The sequence below is a fragment of the Bradysia coprophila genome, unplaced genomic scaffold (genome assembly GCF_014529535.1).
Source record: "Bradysia coprophila strain Holo2 unplaced genomic scaffold, BU_Bcop_v1 contig_350, whole genome shotgun sequence".
Classification (NCBI taxonomy): domain Eukaryota; kingdom Metazoa; phylum Arthropoda; class Insecta; order Diptera; family Sciaridae; genus Bradysia; species Bradysia coprophila.
Window position 1 is genome coordinate 839932 of NW_023503608.1, and position 23487 is coordinate 863418.

A 23487-nucleotide genomic window follows, 5' to 3' on the forward strand; every position below is an offset into this window, starting at 1 on the left:
TCCAATCCTTTACCACAATCAATAAAAATAGAAAAATACAAATACAATGCCATATTTTTGGCAATTTGACTGCAATTTGGGGTTGATCACATGTCGTTGGTCTCTCGACAAACAAGTGTGGTAAAAACACAAAGAAATGTCATTGTCTTTTAAAGTCTACGCCTGGTGGTCAGGAGACCGACGATATAATTGTGAATAAATGTAAGAGAGAATAATTAGTATATTATTGTGGGCAATAATATTTCACGTGTAGGTGAATGCCCACCTGCTTTTTTTGTTTGTTAAATTTTAGTATAAAAGCAGACAATTAAAAATGGATAAAGTCAGTTATTCACATAACCAGAACGAGCTTGTTTCTATCATTATTCTCTAAGCTCAGGAGATCACTTTTATCCTAAGGCGGTGGTCGAAGGTGGGCTTATCAGAAGACTAAACACTAGTTGTGAATGGTAAAATGTTAATATATCGCGATCCCTATCCCAATCGAATGGTATAACTGAAAAACTCTGGAAACGCCTAGCGCGCGGATTGACATAAGAACCCAGACTATTAAGCGGACACGACAACCTTTTATTAGTTTTGACCTCATCTAGAATTCTTCTAATCGCACCTATTCAACGTAATCGTTTTCCAATCCGCTCACTCTTGGAGCTTCCATACCCGACTCAAAATCTTTACATCCGCGTCTTCGGTATGCCTAATAACTGTTTTCATTGGGAACTTTATTTAGCAGATTTAGTGGTATACGATCATTCACTATTCCGTGTACATGACCAAGCTACCTTAACGCAAAAATAGTCGAAAAATTCTTCTTTCAAGCACTAGAAGTCTGTTCGTCTTGTTCTGTCATGCACCAAGCTTCCGATCCATATGCATGAACATCGTCCCACCCTGTTCTTCGCAAGCAAAATAAGAAGCTTTGACAAGATAAAAGACGAACTATGATATACTCTGACTCTGAGTATTTTGATGTTCCAAATGTCTTACTCTTCATCCCAATTCTATTCTTATGGTGTCTTGCATGCATTCAAAGAGGAACACCATTAGATAAAAATATTCTAAATCTAGCATTTTTGTGAGACGTCAAAATCTGAAATGCACTGAGGAAAAAGAGTTGAAAATCTCACCTGTAGCTGGTACTTTTGGCTCCAGGTAATGTACAATAGCTGCCACAGCTGTAGCACCGCATACTAAAAATACCGCTGTCGGAGCAATTGTAGATTACCTGGAGCCAAAATTACCAGCTACAGGTGAGATTTTCAACTATTTTTACTCGGTGTGAAAGCATTTTTGCTCATGTTGTCTACAGCTCCTGGAGAACGTAATGTATTGGATGGATCAGTGTGGTTACTGATGTGTGGCAAACAATATTCATGCGAGCCTGTGAGCTAGTAAAGAGGTTGCTAGTTCAAGTCCAGCTGAAGACAACATGAGCAAAAATGCTTTCACTTCAGATTTTGAAGTCTAGTATGTTTCACTTAATGAAAATGAAAATTTCATGGTTTTACACCAGAGTTCACAGGAACATTTATGATTCAAGCTAAATAATTTATTTAAATAAAATTTCAGCCTAAGAATGAAGCAAACGAGTGGTAATTATGACTCGTTCTTTTTTTGCAGTTTTTCAGAAGACGCATGAAGTACTGAGAACGATATCAGTCATCAATATGAATTCCATCACAATTTTAGTTCTCGCTTGTGCATTTGCAAGTGGCATTTACATGACAAACGATGTGAAATACGCCGATTCGACGTTTTTGGTAAAACAAAAAGCAATTCTTGAGATTCTTCAACACGTTCACCAGAATGACGTTCTTCTCAAATTATATGACGAAGCTAAACAATTCAAATTATTTGACAAAAGAGATTCCTATACCAAACCAGAAGTTGTCGATGAATTCAAGCGTTTCTACGAACATGGTATGTTGGGGCTAAATGAAGTGTTCTCCATCATGGACCACGAACATCGTGAGGAAGTCATTGCTTTGTTCAATGTGTTCTATAATGCCAAGAGCTGGGAAATATTCCGCAAGACAATCGTCTGGGCCCGCTTCTACGTCAACAAAGGCATGTTCATATATGCTTTGACTGTTGCTGTTTTCCATCGATCAGATATGACTGGCATTGCTTTGCCAGCTCAATATGAAATCTATCCATACTACTTCTTCAACAATGAAGTCATTCAACACGCTCAAAACTTCACGATGGAAGGCATCTATGAGATTGAGGAGGTTGACGACTTATACACTGTCGTCATTCCATCGAATTACACAGCTTACCAGGATGACACAAATCCTGAACAAAAATTGTCTTACTTCACCGAAGATATTGGACTAAACTCCTATAACTATTACTTACATGTTGACTATCCATTTTGGATGGGAGGTGAAAAATACAACGTGTCCAAGGATCGTCGTGGTGAACATTATATCTTCCAACGCCAACAATTTTTGGCTCGTTACTACATGGAACGTCTGTCTAACGACAGTAAAGTTATTCAATTTTCCTTTTTCTTCGTTCTTTACTAAGATTTCCTTTTTAATTAAATTTCAGTTGGAGAAATTCCAGAATTCAGCTGGTACGAGCCAATCGAAACCGGACACTATACATCCCTTCGTTCCTACAACGGAGACTTCTTCCCATCGAGAGACAATCACTATACTGTTTATGAGGAGCAAAACTACTACGACGTAGATCACGTTGAAGACTATGAACGTCATTTCCGTGATGCAATCGAATATGGATTCATTACATTGCCAGGAGGCAAATACTCGGATCTGACGAAACCGGAATCCATTGAATGGTTAGGAAACTTTTTCCAAGGCAATCCAGACAGTAATTTCGACCGTTTAAATGGCTACTGGGAACTAGCTAAGAGTTTGCTCGGTGGTTCAACCGATCCTTTTGACCTATACAAAATTCCTAACACCTTGGAGCACTTCGAAACAGAGATACGCGATACGATATTCTACAAATTGTCCAAGAATTTGATCAAATACATCTTCCAATGGCAAAAACATTTACCACGCTACACCTGGGATGAGCTCGACTTCAAGGGTGCCAAGATTGAATCGGTTGAAATTGATAATAAGCTTGTCACATATTTTGAAAAGTTCGACTCAGACATCACCAATGTTGTTGATGTTGAAATGTTCGATTACAAACCAAATTCTGCACTTCAGCAATTTGGACGGGTCGCTCACTACGATGGATATGATTTGGTCGTCAAGACTCGTCAACCTCGTCTTAACCATTTGCCATTCACATTCACATTGCACGTTGGATCCGATAGGGCTCAAAAGGCAATCGTTAAGGTTTTTATTGGACCCAAATTCGACGAATACGGACACATTTTCACCTACGAAGAGAGCCGTGAAACCTTCTTCGAATTGGATCACTTCCTTGTTGACTTAGTGGCTGGAAAGAACGACATTGTACGTAAATCACAAGATTTCTCATCGTTCGTCGAAGATCGCATCACATACTGTGAATTATACAAACAAGTCATGTTGGCCGTTAAAGGCGAAATTAAATTCCCATTGGATATGTCTGAAGCTCGTCGTGGATTCCCAATGCGGTTGATGTTGCCTAAGGGTAAACGTGGAGGTATGCCATTGTCCGTTGGACAATATTTGATTGATTACTACTTTTTCTACGCATTTTCATTTCAGGCATGATGTTCCAATTCTTTTTCATTGTTGCACCATACGTTGCACCAAACGTTGCACAAAATATTAATTTACTCTCTGGACTCGGCCAAACAGTCTCGAATATTTTTGGCAGTGGAAGTGATAGTGGTAGTTGTTACAACGACAATTTGCCGTTCGGTTATCCATTCGACAGACCTATTAATGAGAGAGCGTGGCTAACGCCAAACATGTACTACTATGACGTGAACATTTTTCACGAAGAGGAAATGGGTATCAACACTCTTCCCACAAAATAGTAACGTGATATGGTTATGTATTTTATATTAATTTTTATAAATTTATTAAAAGGAAGAAAATATAAAAATACTAGGCCCCACTGCACGTTTGACTGCACAATTTCTCAATACTTTTTTGTACTCCGGAAGTGATACTAGTTTGAAGTTATGTTAAAAAGTATTGTTACGTAATTTAATTGTACTTTCTTTTAGTCTTATCAACTTTTTCAAATGAGTTGTCAACGAAATTTTGACGAACAATAAATTAATTGTAACGAAAATGGAAATATCTTTTATTTCTATGAAATTGAGCAGAAGGTCACAACAATACAGAATTCGTTACATATACAAAAGAAGACAAAGCCCGATTCTTGGCCAATTGCCATGTGCTGAAACCGGTGCCTGGCTGCAAGCTCTCCCATCCCCACAGCTTGGGACACACTTGAGTAACGTCGATTTTCGTGTCGCGACATCTCTTCGATTCGGTGCAGCAATCGTTCAATTCACAAGTGTTTATGCGGCTCAAAAGTGGACAAATTCGGTCGACATGGTCTGTCATGTGCAAAAGCTGCAGGAACAAAACCAAAGCACGAATCCGTTAATGACATAATCCCTGCGTTCGTGAATCACCAGGATGTTCACGAACTGATGGAAAGAAACCAGATGGTCTTACATTGGTTCCTTGGGTCAAAGGAAAGTCCTGACTTTGGGATTACACATGTGCTGATACCTTTGCTAAATCCTATGTCGATAAAATGTCACGTGATCGTGGTTATGAAGCCAAACAAGCGGAAGACAAGAAATTTGACCACTACAGGCATTTAATGGATCAATTTATTTTCGTCCCAATTGCATCCGACATCAGGCATGATTGGTAAAACGGGCTTACAATTATTGAAACAAATCGGAAGCAAAATCAAACAGGTCACTCACGAACGTCGACCAACAAGTTATTTGATTCAACGAATTGCTGTTGCCATTCAACGAGGAAACGTTGCCTCGATTCTAGGAACGCTTCCTCCATCAAAGAATCTTGGTGAAATTTTTTATTTGAGAAACCGAAGGCTTACACTGTTCTTACAAAAATTTCTTGAGGTACACAAAACGTACATGGTCGTGTGGTGTATCATTCGAAAGGTAATTTTATGCAGGTGTTATGTGGTTTGGATGCATATTCGATGAAATTTGGGCACTTAAACAGTTTAACTTCTATTTCACCGTGGATGCATCCAAACCACATGAGAACGTATTTGGTGCAAAAGCACATAAAATTACCTTTCAAATGACACCCCACACGACCCTGTACGGCTCGTGCAACTGGTGAAATTTTTGTAAGAAAAGTGCAACTTTTCGGTTTTTGATCACCTTTCACCAGCTACACAAGCTTCGAAGAATTTTTTTGAAAGTGGTTTTGGCTTATTTAGTCGACTATCTTTCTAGGCACATATAAAAAAAGTGCAATAGAAAATGCGTCCGATTTAGGTAGGCTGTTTTTCAAAAGAATCCTCTTTATAATTTTTAAATTGTTGAATTGATTTTGAAAACAATAAAAATTATTCTTTTATTTTATTGTTGAGCCTCCAAAGCATTGACAAAACACCGAACACTGAGACAAGACTCGAAATATAAGAAATTATGACGTAAAAAGGTTCAAGGAGGTGTAGCTTTATGTACTATTGACGCCGCAAGTTCGCTGAAAATTGAAAATAAAAATGAAGTGTAACAAAAACTAAACAAAAACAGTGTAAAATTATTGCCATTCAATGACTCGTCCTAAATTCATATTCTGAAGGTCAATTAGTTGCACCGAACAGACAGCACATTTCTTGCACGTTTGCCATCTATCGTGTGATCAAGAAATTTCTTTTAGACGTGAGAATACACACCCAACAAAATGTCCAGGCCATTCTCAATGCCCAAGTTTCTTTTAAATGACCACCCATGTCCAGGACTAATAGGCCTAGCACAATACTGTTGGCCATTAATTTGAGAATTTTGAATTGCGCCTCAAAGCTGTATATATAATGCCGCAGTCTAAGACATTTTTTTTTTCCTTATCGGTTGTAATAGGACTTGCGTCACCAGCGCTCTGCTACCACACACTAATGATTCAACAGACTAAACTTTTCTTCCTTGTAATAGGACTTGCATCACGGGCTCTCTGCTAACGTGTGCCCATGATTATTCACATGTTTCATTCAATTTACCAATTCGCTCAATCTCTCGATCTCGATTCAAAATCACCTTTTATTGCAGACAAATAGAAATATTTATTTGTTTGGTAAAACAATGTCTTGATACACTCCGTACACTGTGGCATCGTGTACTGTATAATATACGTTCCCATATAAACCGATTAATGCATATTGAACGTTGTCGGCTACTATACAGAGCATTACTCACTTATTTATGCTTTGTTTATGTTCTGTGGCGTATATATATATATATAGACAACATTGGGTTTGTAGTGCACGAGACACAAAATAAATTCTGTTATGCTCAGTCAGAGTCGGTGAAACATATCAATTTAAATAGTGAATAAAAGAGCATTCATTCGCATATTTATCAGATGGTGTTCCCTCCTGTTTTATTCCATCTCAAGTCATTTACAAAGACGATAAATTACGAGCATAAACAAATTATGTATACACATGAGTTTATTTGTATATATATATATTGTGTTGGACTGTGTTGTGAGTAACTCCAACGCTTGCATTCGAGATTAATTTAATTGAACTGCAAAGATCGAGTCAAAGATGTTAGAGGATATTTTCACCTCATTTTTTTTTATTATTATCGCATTGCTGTCTTGTGTGATGAGATGCCGTTTCGGTCGGATATAAAACCGAACACATGCAGATATGCGAAGGACTTTTTTTTGGGAATTTTAAATCTGAGAAATTCGGAAAAAATTACAGAAAAATTCCGAAAAAAAATCAGAAATATTCCGGAATTTTTCGGAACTTTTTCAGAATTAAAATTCCCAAAAATAAGGCCAGGATGTACGCTAGGGACCTTCAAGGGCTCAAAAATAAAAGTCGTAGAAAAAATGTCTTTCTTATCAGGTAGTATAATCAACTGGCATACCATGGTTCTATGAGTGACTCAGAGTGCCATGGGGCACCAGTCTGATAAACTTTGACTATACATTTTTTTAACGTAAGACGACAACAGTCTAGAAACAAAAAATCGACTAAAAGTAAGAACCTAGGATTTGGCTGGCATTTCCTTTTCTACATCTGTATGGTAAGGCGGTAACTTATAGGTATTCGCATAATAATCATATCCAGTGGTGTCATTTACTCTGAAACAATAATCGATAATTGGCGAAATAAAAAACCATTTTCGCATAAAACTTACTCTGACAAGTCATTGAACACGTATCCCATTGCCATGTCAACAAGTGGGTGCATTGGCAATCGTTTTGATGTTGGACAAGTTGCAGGTTGTGGTATTGCGTGGAACTGATTACTAAATGCACTATTGTAGAAATACGGACACAGACCGTGGCTGCCTAATGGATATGGACCTGCGGCGATTTGATACAGTCCACAATGACCCAAATGCCAGTTCTGATGACAGCTACGCTTTTGGGTCCCTTTATCGTAGCTCGTGTGAATGCATTGCACAAATTTCGCCGAGTCCATAGGACTTTGCTTTGAATATGTTTGATTTGAATCGAATCCTGGACCAGCTGGCTCACAAGCTGTCGATAAGTTACTCGATTATTTCGTTCAAAATATTCATTCCCACTTTTATTACTAACCATCGATTCGGCTTATTAATTGTTTTCCAAACCGACGGCCAGCTTCTAGAGCTAACTGGCCTCCGAAACTGAATCCAAAAATGAATATTTTGTCTGGAGTAAATTCTTCTTGAACAAGTTGATGCAATTTGTTGACTAGAATATCGTCAATAAAGGAAAAATCGGCCACCATTCCGAAATAGTTGAAATTTTTCGAGTATGCAGAGTAATTCATGCATATGATGCATCCTCCGCGATGTTCGTTTAACACTTGGTCGAATTTTATTTAAATAACTTTATGACTGTCTTAACACATGCTCAGCACTCACATGAAATCATTTCCTGTACCCATAACGTTTCGCAACTTTCTAACCAACCATGTACGATTATGGCCACATCTCCACTAGGATTACAACCTGAACCACCTATCAAATCATCGCCAAATGAATTTGAAACATAGGAAATTTCATTGCTATTGATTGAAAATTAGATTCACTCGTACAACTTGTCACCCTTCTTTCAATGATTTCAATCGCGTATATACCTTCCATTGTAGAATTCAAAAAATATATTGCTCTCGAATGTTGAACTATCACTCGCTACTATCAACTGAACTGACGAAAGTATCACCAAACCGAAAATTAAACATTTTTTCAACATTTCACTTTTTTATCGTTATTTTTCTAGCATATACAAACATCAGCTCATGAATGGCTGAACGGCCAAATACTAATTAAAACATTATTTAAATTATTGTCTTTACCACAAGTACCACGAAAACGATGTGAATGGCATCTGTAATCTTTTTGTTTGAGAAAATATTTATCATCCATGGATTCGTGGACAGAGTTGAAATTAAAAAAATCAGTGAGAGTGGTTTCTTGGGTGTTTTTTGTTTTCAATACTCAAGACTATTTACAGATTTTTATTAACCTGTGGTATTTAGGAGGTCACATAGAATATGAAATATCGGAAAGGTAAAGGCTCGGAAAAAGTGGACAGACTAAACAAATACCTAGGTCAGGTAATTTCGAAACTGTGTCAATAGACCCGTTCGAAACAAGTTGATTTCATACGAGATAGTGAAGTAGCATCGGGAACAACAATTACAAATTCAGTCGCTTTAAGATTACATTATCCGCGTCTTTTCACTGTGCTTTACGTGACTAGGAAAATGTAAATGCTTATTTCATATGAGCGAAGCGCCATTTACATTGTCGTATCACGTAAAAAAATAAATAAATCTATTAAAAATACTTGGATCGAATGAAGTAATAGATCCGATAGTAAAACTGTTGAAATTCTCATGAAATGTTTAACACATTTCTAACAAAAGAAGTTTCCGTGAAAATCTGTTGGAAGTTTCCACATATATTATGGGTGACGATACCTAATGTAATCTAAATTTTTCTCGATCGTGAACACACTTTTTAGCGACCTAACTAAACGACAAGATCAGGCTGTACTGGCTTTCCCTTATATAGGTGAACGTAAAGTGAAACTAGAGAAGCAAAAGATTTGGTAACAAAATAAGCAAGGAACTGATTCTCTATTACCTGATTATCTTCATTTTTCTATGAGGTATCTTCAGTCTTGCCGCAAGACTCTTGCGTAAGTTAAGTATAGCAATTTTTCCTACTTTCCGCTGGTGCAAAAATATACAACGCATCTTCCGGACACATGAATGAAAATAACTTTTTCTTCATAAAATTATCTGATTAACTCCAAGCGATGATTCAATAAGTTAAATTTTAGAGTTTGTGTGCGAGTTCACTTTAAGCGTAGTTTAAAAAAAAGCGTTGTCTCAGCACCGTGTGCCAAATTAAAATGTAAGGTTACATAACGGTTTAACAAAGATTAAGGCGATCCTTAGCCGGATCACAAGTAAAATATTTGATCAAGTTTCGTTGATGGTGGGAGATTCCCCAACATTGAAGAGGCATTCGAGCGTTGAATGGCTAGAGAAATCTTCTGAACGAGATAGCTATGAGAGCGCGAGTCACCGCTTGCGACGTTTAGAAGTGGTCCAATTTTATTGATCAATTGGAGGGCATCGGCGGACCAACAACCCAGGGTCTCAACGGCAAATGCATTGAAAAAGTTTGTGTTGCTAACAACAGAAGAATTGTATTCCTGGGTCACAATCAATCGAAGAGGTCATTGATAAACCAATCTTGTTGAAAACATTGATTCATTTAAAGTGTAAAAATAAAATTCCATTTATAAAAACGGAAGAAATCGACCGCGATTATTTTGCGTTACGAAAATTATTGGACAGCACGTTCAAGTTACTCTTACGAAATGCTGTTCGCGCAATCTTTTGTTGAGTCAACAGTGTTGACAAACTCGTCCTTGGCTCATTTTAATAATTCGTTCTCTTGCGGGTTGCGGCCAGAAAACGACTTATTACCGTTTCGCTCAAAACCAGTTTTTCACATTTTCGAACTGTAAGACAACGTAGTGTGCGATACATTCCTCACCTTCGGCTCAAAATACAACCTTCCTAGACGCTTCATCAAAAAATGTCCCATCAAGACAGTAATTTACTATAGTTCACTTCTCCTACGCAGAAGAGTAATTGCATTTATCCATAGCACTGAACATCTTGTTATTATCGGATCTATTACTTCCATCGATCAAAGTATTTTCAAATCTCAAATCTTGAACTTCAATTTCTTTAACATGCATTGTACGATATAACATATCATGTTATCCAGAGCTTCTAATTATTTTTGTCGTCGTTATCGGAAACAAATGACAATTCCGTTTCATTGAAAAGAATTTGGTGCAGTTGCGGATAATAGAAATTTATTTCAAAACAATATATTCACCCACCCCCACCCATTCAACAAAATTATTTATAAATCGAACAAACTCTTCATGTCATCAAGGGTCAATTTGACCGTCTTCCTCTTATATGTAATAAAATAGAGTACACACTTGTCACCGTCAGTCTCGGCAAGCCTCAACTTCAGCAGTGTGTAATATATATTACTCTTACATAATTATTACTAATTTCATGTTGCCTAGTGGTGTTTATGTGAAGTACTTAATTCTAATAGTTCTACTCTGGTTTAAAAAATGATTCTTTGTCTCAACAATTTCTTTTTTTAAGTTATTAATTTAAGACACACAAACGTTGCGATAAATAAAAATCCATGTAGATTTTGTCATTACCTTTGGGTCTCGAGAATTATCTACTTTAATTTCAAATACCGCCATATCAGTATTTGTTCAAATTTTGAATTTAGGTCGCCTCAGACATTTGTAATACTTTAACGACAAAGTCATTAGAGATTAAGTAAACAAATATTTAAAAGCGTATTATGCAACTCGGTTGTGGAGATTGAACTTTTCTTTTACGCTCCATCACTCTTTATCCCTAAAGGCCAAAACACATTATCATTTACTGTCATCGGGAATACGATATTTCTATTATTTAAATCAGCTAAAATCAGTTAAAACCGGTTTTAACAATAGAAATATCATATTACCAACTGACACTAGATGCTAGTGTGTGTTGGCCTTAATGTTATTGATGAAAGGGAACACTGACAAAACGATTCGAAAAACTCACCTGCTGCAGGTAACTTTGTCTACAATAGTTGTCACAGCTGTAGCGCTCCATACAAAAAATACAGCTGCGGCATATAATGTGGATTACCTGGAGACAAAGTTACCTGCTACAGGTGAGTTTTTCGAAACTTTTTTGTCAGTGAAAATTGTGTGAAGTTCATCTTTTACCATCTGTTTGAAATTTACTAAAGTTTTTCTCAGGGTACAGCGACGCACAGATACCTATAAACAACCACTCCACTAATCATGCTTAATTACCTAACCACTCGACCACATACGCAATGTAATTTAGTTTTATAATATTCACTCGTTATATATCAGTAGACCGAACCAGATCAATTTATTTAGCGTATGATATTGTTCAGCCAGGAAATCACACTCAACTAACAGGTTCAATAAAAAGGTTTCACCATTTGCTTCTCAACAGTATTCGATGTAGACAGAATCGACAAACCAGGGCCTATTTTTGAAACTTAGTTCTTAAAGTTCCTAAAGTTCTTAAAGTTCCAAAAAGTTCTTAAAGTTCTTAAAGTTCTTAAAATTCTTAAAAGTTCCTAAAAGTTCTTAAATTTTTGGATCGAAATCGTAAACCCATGCCACAAACCTACAAATTCGTACAAATTATATATTGCCTAAATTTCGTACAAATCGTATGAAAAACTTTTAAGAGACTTATTCGCGAAATCTTCGACTGGTTTATATGGAGTCAATCCTGATTCCATATAAACCGGTCGAAAATTTCGCGAATTGACTCTTAAGATTAATTTATTATATTTTCTTAATCTGATTTACATAACTCTTAAGATGGTATGTACATCACTCATATTGTGTGGCACAGGCACCGGGATTCAATTATCGATTTGAATTTCAGTTCAGCGTTATAATTCGTAAAGAGGCGCAAATCTCATCTAAGAAAAAGTAAAATGATCACATCATTGCATAGGGAACTTATAATTGACAATATTTTCTTACTTTAACTCGTAGGCGCCAGTATGTCTCGCAAGAAGTACAAACGCGTCTCGAATTCTACCACTAATTTGAGAACTTTTTAGAACTCTAAGAACGTTTGAGAACTTTAAGAACTTCAGGAACTTTTCGGAACTTTAAGAACTTTTCCGAACTTTAAAAACTTTTAGGAACTTTAAGAACTAATTTCTCCAAAATTGGTACTGATGACCCAATACTCAAAAAGTTCTTAAAAAGTTCTCAAAAGTTCATAAAGTTCCTGAAGTTTCTAAAGTTCTTAAAAGTTCCTTAAAAAGTTCGCAAAAATAGGCCCTGCGACAAACAATGAGCACTTATTGACATGGTGCTAATAGTAAAATTCATGGCAAAACGAATGAAGTAAAAGATTTTGCTGAAAGTACAAAAGCAAGTCTTTAAACCATGACCAACCAAGAATGGAAATGATTCTGAAATTTAAAAGTTGAAATTGAATTATAGTTCGAAGAAGGTAATCCAAATAGTCGTAGATCCTCTTAGTTATAGTTAGCAACAGCTCGTTTTGTACATTGTAACGATTGTTTACTTTGTGTTTATCTTGTAAGCTCTTGCTGTTCTCTTTATATGCGTGTGTGTGCTTTGGTAAGAAACGAAAAATGCAGATCTTACTAACAATGAAATAGACATCAGCTGACACAGAACCAGTAGTCGCTAGATCGACACACCGATTTCCTGTAAGTGTACAACTTCTGCACAAATAAGACACTCATAATGCAAAGGAAAAACTCAATAAAGATAATTTTGAGAGTCTTTCCATACCTTGAATCGTCTTTACTTGTTATCTTCGACACCAGGGTTAATCTGATGAATTTTTATGTGCGATTGTCGTTTTGATTATGGGAACAGGTCGGGTTTCACCTGTCCCAGGTCAGGTTGATCTGGCTGTTCTGGGTCTTATGTGATTGTAGGCTATTTTACAAGATTTTACTGTAACTGACTGAATTGAAAAAGTGATCAGTTACTGAATTCGCAGAAGACCTCTCTCTGCAGGCATCAATCACAAAGCAATCACTATACGAATTAATTGCTATGTTGCAGACGGCAAGCATATTACCAGTGTTATTATCGGATCTATTACTTCCATCGATCAAAGTATTTTCAAATCTCAAATCTTGAACTTCAATTTCTTTAACATGCATTGTACGATATAAAGGATCATGTTATCCAGAGCTTCTAATTATTTTTGTCGTCGTTATCGATAACAAATGACAATTGAAAAGAATTTGGTACAGTTGTGGATAATAGAAATTTATTTGAAAACAATACATTCACCCACCCCCACCCATTCAACAAAGTTATTTACAAATCAAACAAACTCTTCATGTCATCAAGGGTCAATTTGACCGTCTTCCTCTTCGCGCCAGTCAGAACCTGGTTAGCGATTTGTAGTTTATTTTCCTGGATCTTTTCAATTCGCCGCTCAATGGTATCGTCGCATAAGAACCTGCGAAAAGAGAACCGTTTTTCAATTGATCATAACATCATTGCTGTTGATGTTTGCCTACTTGTAAATGGTAACTGGCTTCTTTTGTCCAATTCGATAAATTCGATCTTGTGCCTGACTTTCCAACTGTGGATTCCAGTGTGGGTCGATGAAGAACAAATGATTTGCGCCCACCAAGTTCAGACCAACGCCACCAGCAGTGAGTGATAATAGCATGACCTATCGACAATACAAAATTGTAAATTTCGGTATCAAACACTGGTCAATAACTCTTTTATTTACTTGAACGGATGAACTGGTGCTGTTGAATTTGGTCACGATGTCGTTACGAGTGTCAATTTTCGTTTGGCCAGTAAGGGTGACAAATTTAATCCCCAACCCGTTCAAATGTTCGCCAAGCATATTTAAAACAGTAGCGAATTGTGACACTACAATCCCTTTGTCGCCACTGGCAATCAATTTCTCTGTGATGAATTCAATGATTTTCTGGAACTAAAATTGAAAATTAGCGGCGGTTTTAAGTTACTTTCATAATATTTACCTTTGAACTCATTCGATTTTCATCGAAAACTGGATTCGATCGCAGCAACACCTTAGACGATGCCTTCGAAACGGTTTCGTCATCTTCATCGGCTGATCCGATCTTCAGTTGGCTTAGCTTCTCGAGTAAATCTACTTCGGGTACATTTTCTTCGTCACTGTCGTTTGTGTCGAATTCACCATCTGTAAGCATCTGAAAAGGTGAAATACAACTTAAAACGAGAAGCACAGGTATTCGTTAAGATTCACGGTCCACTAAAGGTGAGTGCCCGTGCTTGCCCGAATTTAGAAAAACAATCCGTCTCTAAATTACGACCGTTCCGAATATGGAAATCTTGCCCATTCCTAAACTGTGCCCGTTCAATTTAGGCCCGTGACCGAAAATTCGGTGTTGCCATGAGGCAGGGACGGTCCAAAATGAAAGACATTTTTCTCTTTTAGCAATAGAAGCGAAACAAACTTACGGCATTGATGAGACAAGGATGAATACAAATTTGTCGGAGCCGCAAAATGAGTATCAGTATATGATGTCCAGAAATGGCCTCGGAATGTCCAGTCGCTTTCGAGATTTGTTGATGCAACTGTGCAAATTCGTTCTTTCGATCTCTATCAACTTCAATTGAGAAATTGTTGCGAGTTTCCTTCTGATGCAGGTATTCCGTGAACAAGGACTGCGAGTAAATCAACACTTTCTGGTACACGTTCATTTCGTCGGTTGACAGTTGCACGGGAACAATAATCCGGGTTTTCTCCGGTAGCGAATCGATTTGACCGATTTGTTTTAAATCTTCTTTGGTGCGACGTAATAGCAACGCCTGTAACACTTGATTCAAACGTTCCTGCGATTTCGATGAAGTTTTACTGATCCACATTTTGAATGATGACAGGTCGTCGAATGGCCGACATTTTAAAAACTTCAACAGTGGAAACAGATCCATCTCTTTGTTCTGTATCGGAGTGCCAGTCAAAAGCCAACGAGCTGAAGATTTCAATCTGCAACAAGCTACGGACTGTTTGCTCGTGTGATTGCGGATAATGTGCGCTTCATCCAGAATGATTCGCTCCCATTTAACGGAAAATAAGGCGCCTTGCTGTAAGTCAAATGAAAAAGCAAAATTAAAATCTTCCGACAACGGCGGTTAAATTCAGAAAATGTGTTTACATTGTCGCATTCACTGGAAACGATACCATAAGTTGTAATGACCAGCTCGGCTTGGGACAGACGTCGTGGTTTCGTTTCACGATTGCTGCCATGATGTAGGACAACCGCTAGTGAGTTTTTCTTTACACGATTGGTGACTTCAGCCTGCCATTGGTACACAATACTGGCTGGACACACGACAAGGGTTCCGCCGTAGTAATACGATTCTGAAATAAAATTTGGCTCGTTATATACGGAAGCATCTGTTATCGACAGTAAACAAGAAAATAGCGCGATGACCTACGGTCGAGGGGGAAACTACGCGAGCAAATACTGGGACAGACTATTGGCGTCAATAGAAGGAAATCGTGTACCAATAGCAAACAGATGGGACAAGACTTGCTCGCGTAGTTTTCCCCTCGTCAACTGTTAATGTGATCAGTAAAATTAATGTTAAAACAAATGAAGTAAAAGATTTTGAATGCAACAGTATTTTGAACAGCAGTGGAAACCGATTCAATGATTAAAAGCACTTTGTCATTTCTAAAAATTGTAACGGTGGCATCGATCTTTTGAAAATACTTATGGTAACAACCGTGCTGTTTGGAACAAAATCTTATAAAATGACCAAAATTCAGAAAAGATAAAAAAATTACACGAACTGAATTTGAAGCAACCTGACCTGAACCTGAATTTCTTAAACCTGTCAGGTACGGTTTCAGGTTGACCTGAAACTTTAGAAAATTTTAATTCAAATTTGTTAAAAACTTCAAGTCAACCTGAACCTGATGGTTTTATTTCGTCCAAGACCCCAAACATATTTTTTTTTGAAAATTGCTCGATGCTTGTGTGCCTAACGAGATGTGGTCGAAAACCGAAAACATGAACTTTTCTTATGGAGTTATCTACAGATACGTTACCGCTACTAGTCGAGCAAGGTGTCGTTGGAAAGGTTATTGCATGTAACGGAAAAGCAACAAAAACCGAAAAAAGATTTCTCCTGGTTACTACTGGTAACAGCTTTCCAATGACACGCAACACGCATTTGTAGTGACACGATGAATGAACCTTTGAAGTATAAAGAGGCTCGCATGCTACAAACATCGAAACGATTACATCAAAAAAAAAATTCTCTGGACCATGTACGGCTCTTGTCTCATAATTTGGATATCAACGCACATAAACCAATACAAAACAGCAAAATTCTGCTGAGACCAGTAGCAATCAGGAAAAACAGATTCGGTTGCTTTTCGGTTGCCGACGAACCTCTAGAAGCTCGCAACTTTTACACATATTTTCGACCGCCCATATCTCAAGGTTGATGAGCCTTTAACCCAAGAAGATCCTATTTTCCCCAAAATTACATGCAAATAAGGAAAGTGCATGTTTCAGGTTTTCAACCACTCTAGCTAAGTATTGAGAAATTTTCAAATGTTTTGGATTTTAGGAGCCAGACTCCCTGTCTTCACATGAAAATGTCTGCTGGAAAATGAGCCCGATTTAGGTACGTTTTCAAAAGAATCCCTCGAACGATTTACACAACCAAAACTAGAACAACCCGTAAATGCCGTATCGTACAACGACCAAATCAGAATCATTTATTTGAAACGCTCGGAATATGGATTGTGAAAGCAGAAAAACTATTGATCAGTGAACCGAACAGCTAGTATAATATTTTGCAGCTCGCTGGTTAAACTAACTGCAAACATTCATAAAGCATAGTCCTAAATAGATTGTTGTCACTGTACGCGGCTGTACAAAATTTTGACAAACGCTGCTTCTCCATTTAGTGGAATTTGTATGATTTTATCGTCTTGTTATGGCTATCAGATGGCCAATGACAGGGTCAATTATAATCATCTCAATGAGATGAGGCAAGAAATAAAAAGAAACTCACTTGCTGACGATCCCTTTGCTATCCAAGACGATTTACCCTCCTCAACTCGATCGTCATCGTCATCGTTATCGGAATCACTCGACTGGTCATCTTCTTCCGGGTCACTCGTATTCAATTTAGCAAGAATCAACGATATCATCGACATCGTCTTTCCAAGTCCCATGTCATCAGCTAAAATGCCTCCTTTCGGTTTCTGTTCTTCGCGCCATAACATCCAGGTCAGGGCGATTCGTTGATGCGGCATCAATTCAATTTTCAACTGTTTGGGATTGTCTGCAGAAAAATGAAATTTAAATTTTAAAACGGAAATGTGATATGAACAACAACTTTCATCGACTGACCTGCCATCTTATTTTCGTCGGGTTTGACATCCAGAGCTTTACACAAATTATCCATGCATTTAACAGCCATTGATTGTTGGTAATTAAATGTCTCCATGCCAGTTTTGCCTATTGAACGATTGAGTACAGGTTATCAGTCAAACGTTAGCTTGACGTGTTTCACTTTCACCTTACCTAAATGGATCGGTTTCACATCATCCACCAACTGGGAAGCGTTGAGTTTGGAAGACGCAGATTGAGTAGATGACTCAGATTTAATGCCCTGCATTTCTTTCTTAATGTTAAACTCCGACTTAATTCCGTTCTCAAATTTAACAATAGGTCTGGCACCAGACTCAGGCTTGAAAGCCATCTGTTGCTCTTTAACATTACCAGGTTCCGATTTAACGCCGGCCAGAAGTTTCATAGCTGGCTTTACATCCTCGTCCGGTGATTCATCTGAACTCTCTATTGTGTAGATTTGGGAGTCTTTCTTGTCCAAATCATCATCATCTGTATCGCTGTCTACTATGTTGAATACTTCAGACGAAGCAACCGGTTTCGCCGATTCATTTTTATTGCCCAATACCTTGGTCTGCGTTTTCAACTTGCTGGTAGCTTGAGCAGCTTTAGTAGAGTTTGATGGTCCAACGTACTCATTGCCAGACATGTTTATCTCTGAAGTTTCAAAATTGCTGGAATCCTCGCGTGCTTTAGCAGATTTCGATGGTCCCATGGACTCATTGCCAGACAAATTTATCTCCGAAGTTTCAAATTTGCTGGAATCTTCGTGTGCATTAGAAGATGTTAGCAGTCTGGCGGCATGCGACTCATTACCAGACAAGTCTATCTCTGAAGTTTCAAGCTTGCTAGAAGAATCATGTGCTCTAAGTGATCCGGAATGCTTAGAGGCAAATGATGATTCTGTTTCCTCGCTACCGTCAATTGATTCGGCTAAATTGGCAGCATCAGTGTCGTCTAAGGTATCACCACCAAGGCTTGCCTTAGTCGAACTATCATTTAAGGAATCGTCGACCGATGAATTCTCAATGATTTCATTGTCGGTGTCGGTTTCGTTCAATGTTTCGTCAATGTTGATACTTGTATCGGTGCTATATGATGAGTTATCTGTAAAAATAGACGATGGCGCATTTGAGATGTGATAGTGTACACTGACTGTGCTTCAGTTTATTACCTGTTAAAATTGAATCATCCATGATCAGGCGATAGAATCTGCAAAGGTAAATAAATTTGGATTTTGAAAAACGGTTAGTCAATTAAGTGAATGTAATTCATTAGTAAACTGGCTAATGATAAAGTGCCTGGTTACTAACACATGACTGGGCTATTTCATTTTGCAATGAAATAACCTTCAAATAGATTGAAATCCTGACGAACGTTCAGGAAGGAACAAATTGTTGTACGAAATTTTTTTACTCACAAATTGGTTGGGAAAAGGCAGACAGAAGCACACTTAATTAAATTAAATCACAGAACATGGACGTCTCAAAATGAAAAATTTGACTAGCACGTCATACAGTAACTGCACTATTTTAAATAATGAAAAGAATAAAATTTTATTCAGAACTTCTCTTTTTGTTCGTTGAGATCGTATGAACGTTTCTTTTTGTTTTGAAAGAAAAATGAGTCGGAGCAGCCGTTGAAAAATATTTTGTTCATTTCTTCACAGCCATCGTTGTTCACAAAGCACTTGAATATTAGAAGGTATTCTGTTATCAAAAAGTATGAAGCTTTTTTTCTTAAATGTAAATGATTGATGGTTAATAATAATCCCTTGACTATGCAATTTCGCTTATTAATTCTATAAAAAATAGCTAAGATTGATGAAGTTGTCGCGAATTCCACGAAACTTCAATCAAGTATCTCTTTGAATAAATGATGGAATTTGTTTATGTACTGTCCGTTTGACAAGAGGATCGCCACGGTTCAGCAGGGGGTTTTGAACATTTGTTTTTTACACGTTGGCACACGTGCTCTTGTCAGATTCAAGATTCTTTTTACGAAGGTTACGCTGATTATACTTTGTGAAAAAGGCCAATACCTTGCAAATATGTCACATCTTGGACAGAATTTAACACTGCAATATCTGCAACATGAAAAAACTAAATGTTCGAAACCCCCTGAAACCCCGTGCTTCCACCTACGTGATATACACAAACTAGGTGAGCCAATCTTAATTCATTGAGAATGGATGAAGTGGGCGATAAGTTCGTAGGTGCAACTTATTGTCAGAATAAATACAGAAATTGAACGGGCAGGGCGCCCTAAGTATTGTGTTTATTTTCAAAGTAATTCGAAGCCGCATCGAATCAAGGTTCTGAAAGAACAGGTTAAGACAGCCACGAAGGCGGTTGACACCGAAATCGATAAACACACTCAGTACAGATTGTGTGTGAAATCAACTTGAAGAAAATGTTTTTTACGAAAATCTGGAATTTCGTGTTACGTTGCCTTTTTTCATATAAACTTCATAACCGCTGAACTCAATTTCGAACAGAAGTAAACATCTTTCGCAACACTTCTTTAGGCAAAACATGTTATATGAACAGTCAACGCACTTCAAACATGAGTGGTACTCTAAATAGAGTACTGAAACGGGACAGTGTATCGAACAAATTTTGGTACTGTAAAAAATTTCGACAATTTTTCCATACGTAACAGTACTCTATTTGGCAGGTGTCATTAAAAGCACGTTAGCTTGAAGTGCATTGGAACAGTTGAATATGAATACACAACGGTAACACTCAAGAGAGGTTGGTTAGTCTGTCTTTTATTCTGTGCTCCAGACCCATCGGTTTATATATGTTTGTTGAGAGAGTGTGTGTCATCTCTTGCTTCTTTCAGCGCTCCCACAGTGTCCTACTTTTCTACTTTGTCCTACGTAGGGCACTTCAAGGACTTTAATTAAGTAACAATCAAGCGGATTTTGAGCTCTAAAAGTAAATTAAAATAATTTTCGACCCAACTTCATACGATTATTGGCTTAGATTATCAGAGATGAAAGATATTCTTGGACATATTAAATATCCTGTTATTTCGCGACTGGCAAAAGCGTGTTTTTGTTTGAGGCACGCAAATGCTGTATTCAGCACAAACCTTCTGCAAAATAAATAGTCGATACAAGGAACAACAGCCAGGCAAGGATCGTATTGATGCATAAATATATTCCCATAACTGATCGTTTGCTGTCACTTTGTCACAAACTATCAGGTTTATTTAGATCTTCAAAAATTCTAAGCTGAAAAGAGCTGATCGTGAACATAAGGACATAAAAGCGAAGGAAGACAATATAAGGGAAATCGGTAGATCAAATGTTTGAGTAAAGCTGTAAATTCACGGCAGAGTAAAATAAACCAGGCAGGAGCGGTTCATTTTTAAAACGTCAAATAAGCAAGCAAATAAGGGACCTAATACACTGTATAAAAATGTACTCAAATGAACACTGACATGAAAATAAGACTACTATATTATTCAGGTCCCTAGTCAAATCAAGCGCTGCTGCCTGGTTTACTTTACTCTGATGTGTGTAAATTCGAACGGAACCGTGGAAATAATTGAATTGATTAAGGCACATGCAGTTCTAACAGCCAGCGAACGAAGACGAAAATCTAAGAATTGAAAAAACAGAAACCGTAAATAGAAAAATAGTTATTTATGCAATCGAGCTGCAAAGTACTTTATTAAAGGGCCTATCTAGTTAATATTTTATAATTTAAAATAGGCCGTTTGTCATAATAAACATCGTGAGCATAATAAAGTACTTTGCATTGAGTCAAATACAACATTTTATGCCACAGAGGCATCTAAAGTTTGTAGTGGCATAAATAACTACTTTCAACCATAGTTGGAATGTCTGTTATTTTCTTTAATAAATCTCAAGAAATGTCCTACATGTCCTGCGGTACATCCGGTGAACAATTTTCCAGACTCATCGTCTGATCAACCTAGCCGACGACACCTTAGCAGTGACGCGTCAGCAAATGTAATCGGTAATGAAGTTGAATCATTCCGATCAGCCGACAGCACTGATGCTTAATGTCAAAACTGTCAAAAACAGTACACGACGACTGACAAGTATCCACATATTCAGAAAACGAAATAATTTAACAGTAAAGTCCAAAACAATCCTACGAAATGGCAAAAAGGATATTAGTAACAGGTGGTACCGGCCTGGTTGGAAAAGGATTAGAAGATATAATCAAGGAGGAAATTTCAAATGGATTAAATGACGAAAATTGGTTCTTCATTGGCTCCAAAGAAGGCGATCTAACGTACGTTGATTTTGCTCCAAATTTAGAATAATAACAACAACAACAACAATCGTATCCAACTGATGTTTGATTGTAGAAACTTAGATGCTGCCAGGTTGATTTTTGAAAAATATAAGCCCACGCATGTCGTACATTTGGCTGCAATGGTCGGTGGTTTATTCCATAACATGGCCAACAATCTAGACTTTTTGGTAAGTAAATGAGGTGCCTTTCGTACCGCTTGTGTTGTCCTGATTCACTCCAGCGAAATGATGGATCTCTTTCGATTTCAGAGAATGAATTTGCAAATCAACGACAATGTCCTTCTCTTAAGCCACGAGTTCAATTGCACGAAAGTTGTGTCGTGCCTATCTACATGCATATTCCCGGATCAAACATCATATCCCATTGATGAAACGATGGTAAAACTGCCGTCCCTTCAGTATATTGTCGAACCTAAAAGACTGAATTAATCAAAATATTATTTAGATCCATAATGGGCCGCCACATTCCTCAAACTTCGGTTACAGCTACGCGAAACGGTTGATTGACATCACGAACAAAGCGTACTACGAGAAATACGGCCACATATTCACATCAATTGTTCCCTGCAACATTTACGGTCCACACGATAATTTCCGTCCGGATGTCAGCCACGTAATCCCGGGAATGATACATCGACTGTATCGCACCATTTACCAAGATGAGCCCGACAAGCCCCAAGAAGAAAAGGAATTTTATGTTTACGGATCCGGCAAGCCGTTGAGACAATTTATCTACTCGAGAGACATGGCAAGATTGATCACATGGGTGGTTCGTAGCTACGAAAGTGTTGAGCCGATCATTCTGTCCGTTGATGAGGCTGCCGAGGTGTCCATAGCCGATGTGGCCCGGTCGATTGCACAGGCTTTCCAATTTAAGGGGAAAATTACTTTCGACACGTCCAAAGCCGATGGACAGTTCAAAAAGACTGCATCGAACAAGAAGCTTAGAAGTTTTCTTCCGAATTTTGAATTTACCGAATTCAATACGGCCATACAGAAGACAGTCGAATGGTACATCAATAATCAAAATGATGTCAGGAAGTGAATTGAATTTTGGAAATTAAATGGAACGATGTTGACGTTACTGTGATGTTTTTTATACACCCATGTCATCCATGTCGAATTCATCTGTTATCGATAACGACGATAGAAATAATGACAAGCTCCGGGTAATATGGTCCTTTATATGGATGTTAAAAAATTGAAGTACAAGATTTGAGATTGGAAAATACTTTGATCGATGTAGGTAATAGACCCGATAATAATACTGGTCATATGTCTGCCGTCTGTTAAATAGTTCACCTGGGATATCAAGGTGGTTTAAGAATGGACCGCAAATCTCGAGTACTTATTGACTTATCGACCTCCGACATATTACTGTCGACCATGCCATTCTGCCTCAATGATTCTTTTCCAAGCTCATCACAAATGAAAACAAATAAAGAAAACGCTTTCAAAGACAGAAATCTCTCAGCTCCTTGCCACTTAAACAAATTATAAGACCTGAGAAAGATTCTCTGCAGTTCAAAACTTTACTTGTACGACTAATCCCACCAAATTAATGGTCGAACTCTCATGTTGT

The 23487-nt window shown here is 37.6% G+C and overlaps 4 protein-coding genes across 6 annotated transcripts; 2 read left to right on the plus strand and 2 right to left on the minus strand.

Annotated features, from left to right (window-relative positions):
* The first annotated feature begins 1659 nt into the window (after positions 1-1659).
* On the plus strand, positions 1660-3946 carry LOC119081077 (larval serum protein 2-like). The gene is made up of 3 exons (XM_037189820.1): positions 1660-2487; positions 2554-3606; positions 3672-3946. Exons 1-3 carry the CDS (start codon positions 1668-1670, stop codon positions 3944-3946), a joined length of 2148 nt encoding a protein of 715 aa, XP_037045715.1. The 5' UTR covers positions 1660-1667.
* A 3031-nt stretch (positions 3947-6977) lies between these two features.
* On the minus strand, positions 6978-8381 carry LOC119079874. The gene is made up of 5 exons (XM_037187956.1): positions 8215-8381; positions 8000-8142; positions 7692-7940; positions 7286-7631; positions 6978-7229 (listed from the first exon to the last, which is right to left on the minus strand). The coding sequence occupies exons 1-5, from the start codon at positions 8328-8330 to the stop codon at positions 7133-7135; spliced, it is 951 nt and encodes a 316-aa protein (XP_037043851.1). The 5' UTR covers positions 8331-8381; the 3' UTR covers positions 6978-7132.
* A 3402-nt stretch (positions 8382-11783) lies between these two features.
* LOC119081145 (probable GDP-L-fucose synthase) lies at positions 11784-22989 on the plus strand. 2 transcript variants are annotated; one of them, XM_037189890.1, is made up of 5 exons: positions 11784-11796; positions 21722-21882; positions 21959-22073; positions 22155-22283; positions 22351-22989. In XM_037189890.1, exons 2-5 carry the CDS (start codon positions 21746-21748, stop codon positions 22948-22950), a joined length of 981 nt encoding a protein of 326 aa, XP_037045785.1. In that variant the 5' UTR covers positions 11784-11796; positions 21722-21745; the 3' UTR covers positions 22951-22989. The 2 variants fall into 2 exon arrangements, with proteins under 2 accessions (XP_037045785.1, XP_037045787.1); XM_037189892.1 differs by lacking the exon at positions 11784-11796 and adding an exon at positions 12426-12437.
* On the minus strand, positions 13476-19213 carry LOC119081144 (transcription termination factor 2). 2 transcript variants are annotated; one of them, XM_037189888.1, is made up of 11 exons: positions 19032-19213; positions 18786-18823; positions 17786-18718; positions 17612-17719; positions 17271-17543; positions 15395-15600; positions 14697-15323; positions 14234-14425; positions 13975-14184; positions 13754-13911; positions 13476-13692 (listed from the first exon to the last, which is right to left on the minus strand). In XM_037189888.1, exons 2-11 carry the CDS (start codon positions 18805-18807, stop codon positions 13548-13550), a joined length of 2874 nt encoding a protein of 957 aa, XP_037045783.1. In that variant the 5' UTR covers positions 18808-18823; positions 19032-19213; the 3' UTR covers positions 13476-13547. The 2 variants fall into 2 exon arrangements, with proteins under 2 accessions (XP_037045783.1, XP_037045784.1); XM_037189889.1 differs by having other exon boundaries at positions 17786-18710; positions 18781-18823.
* Positions 22990-23487: the final 498 nt, after the last annotated feature.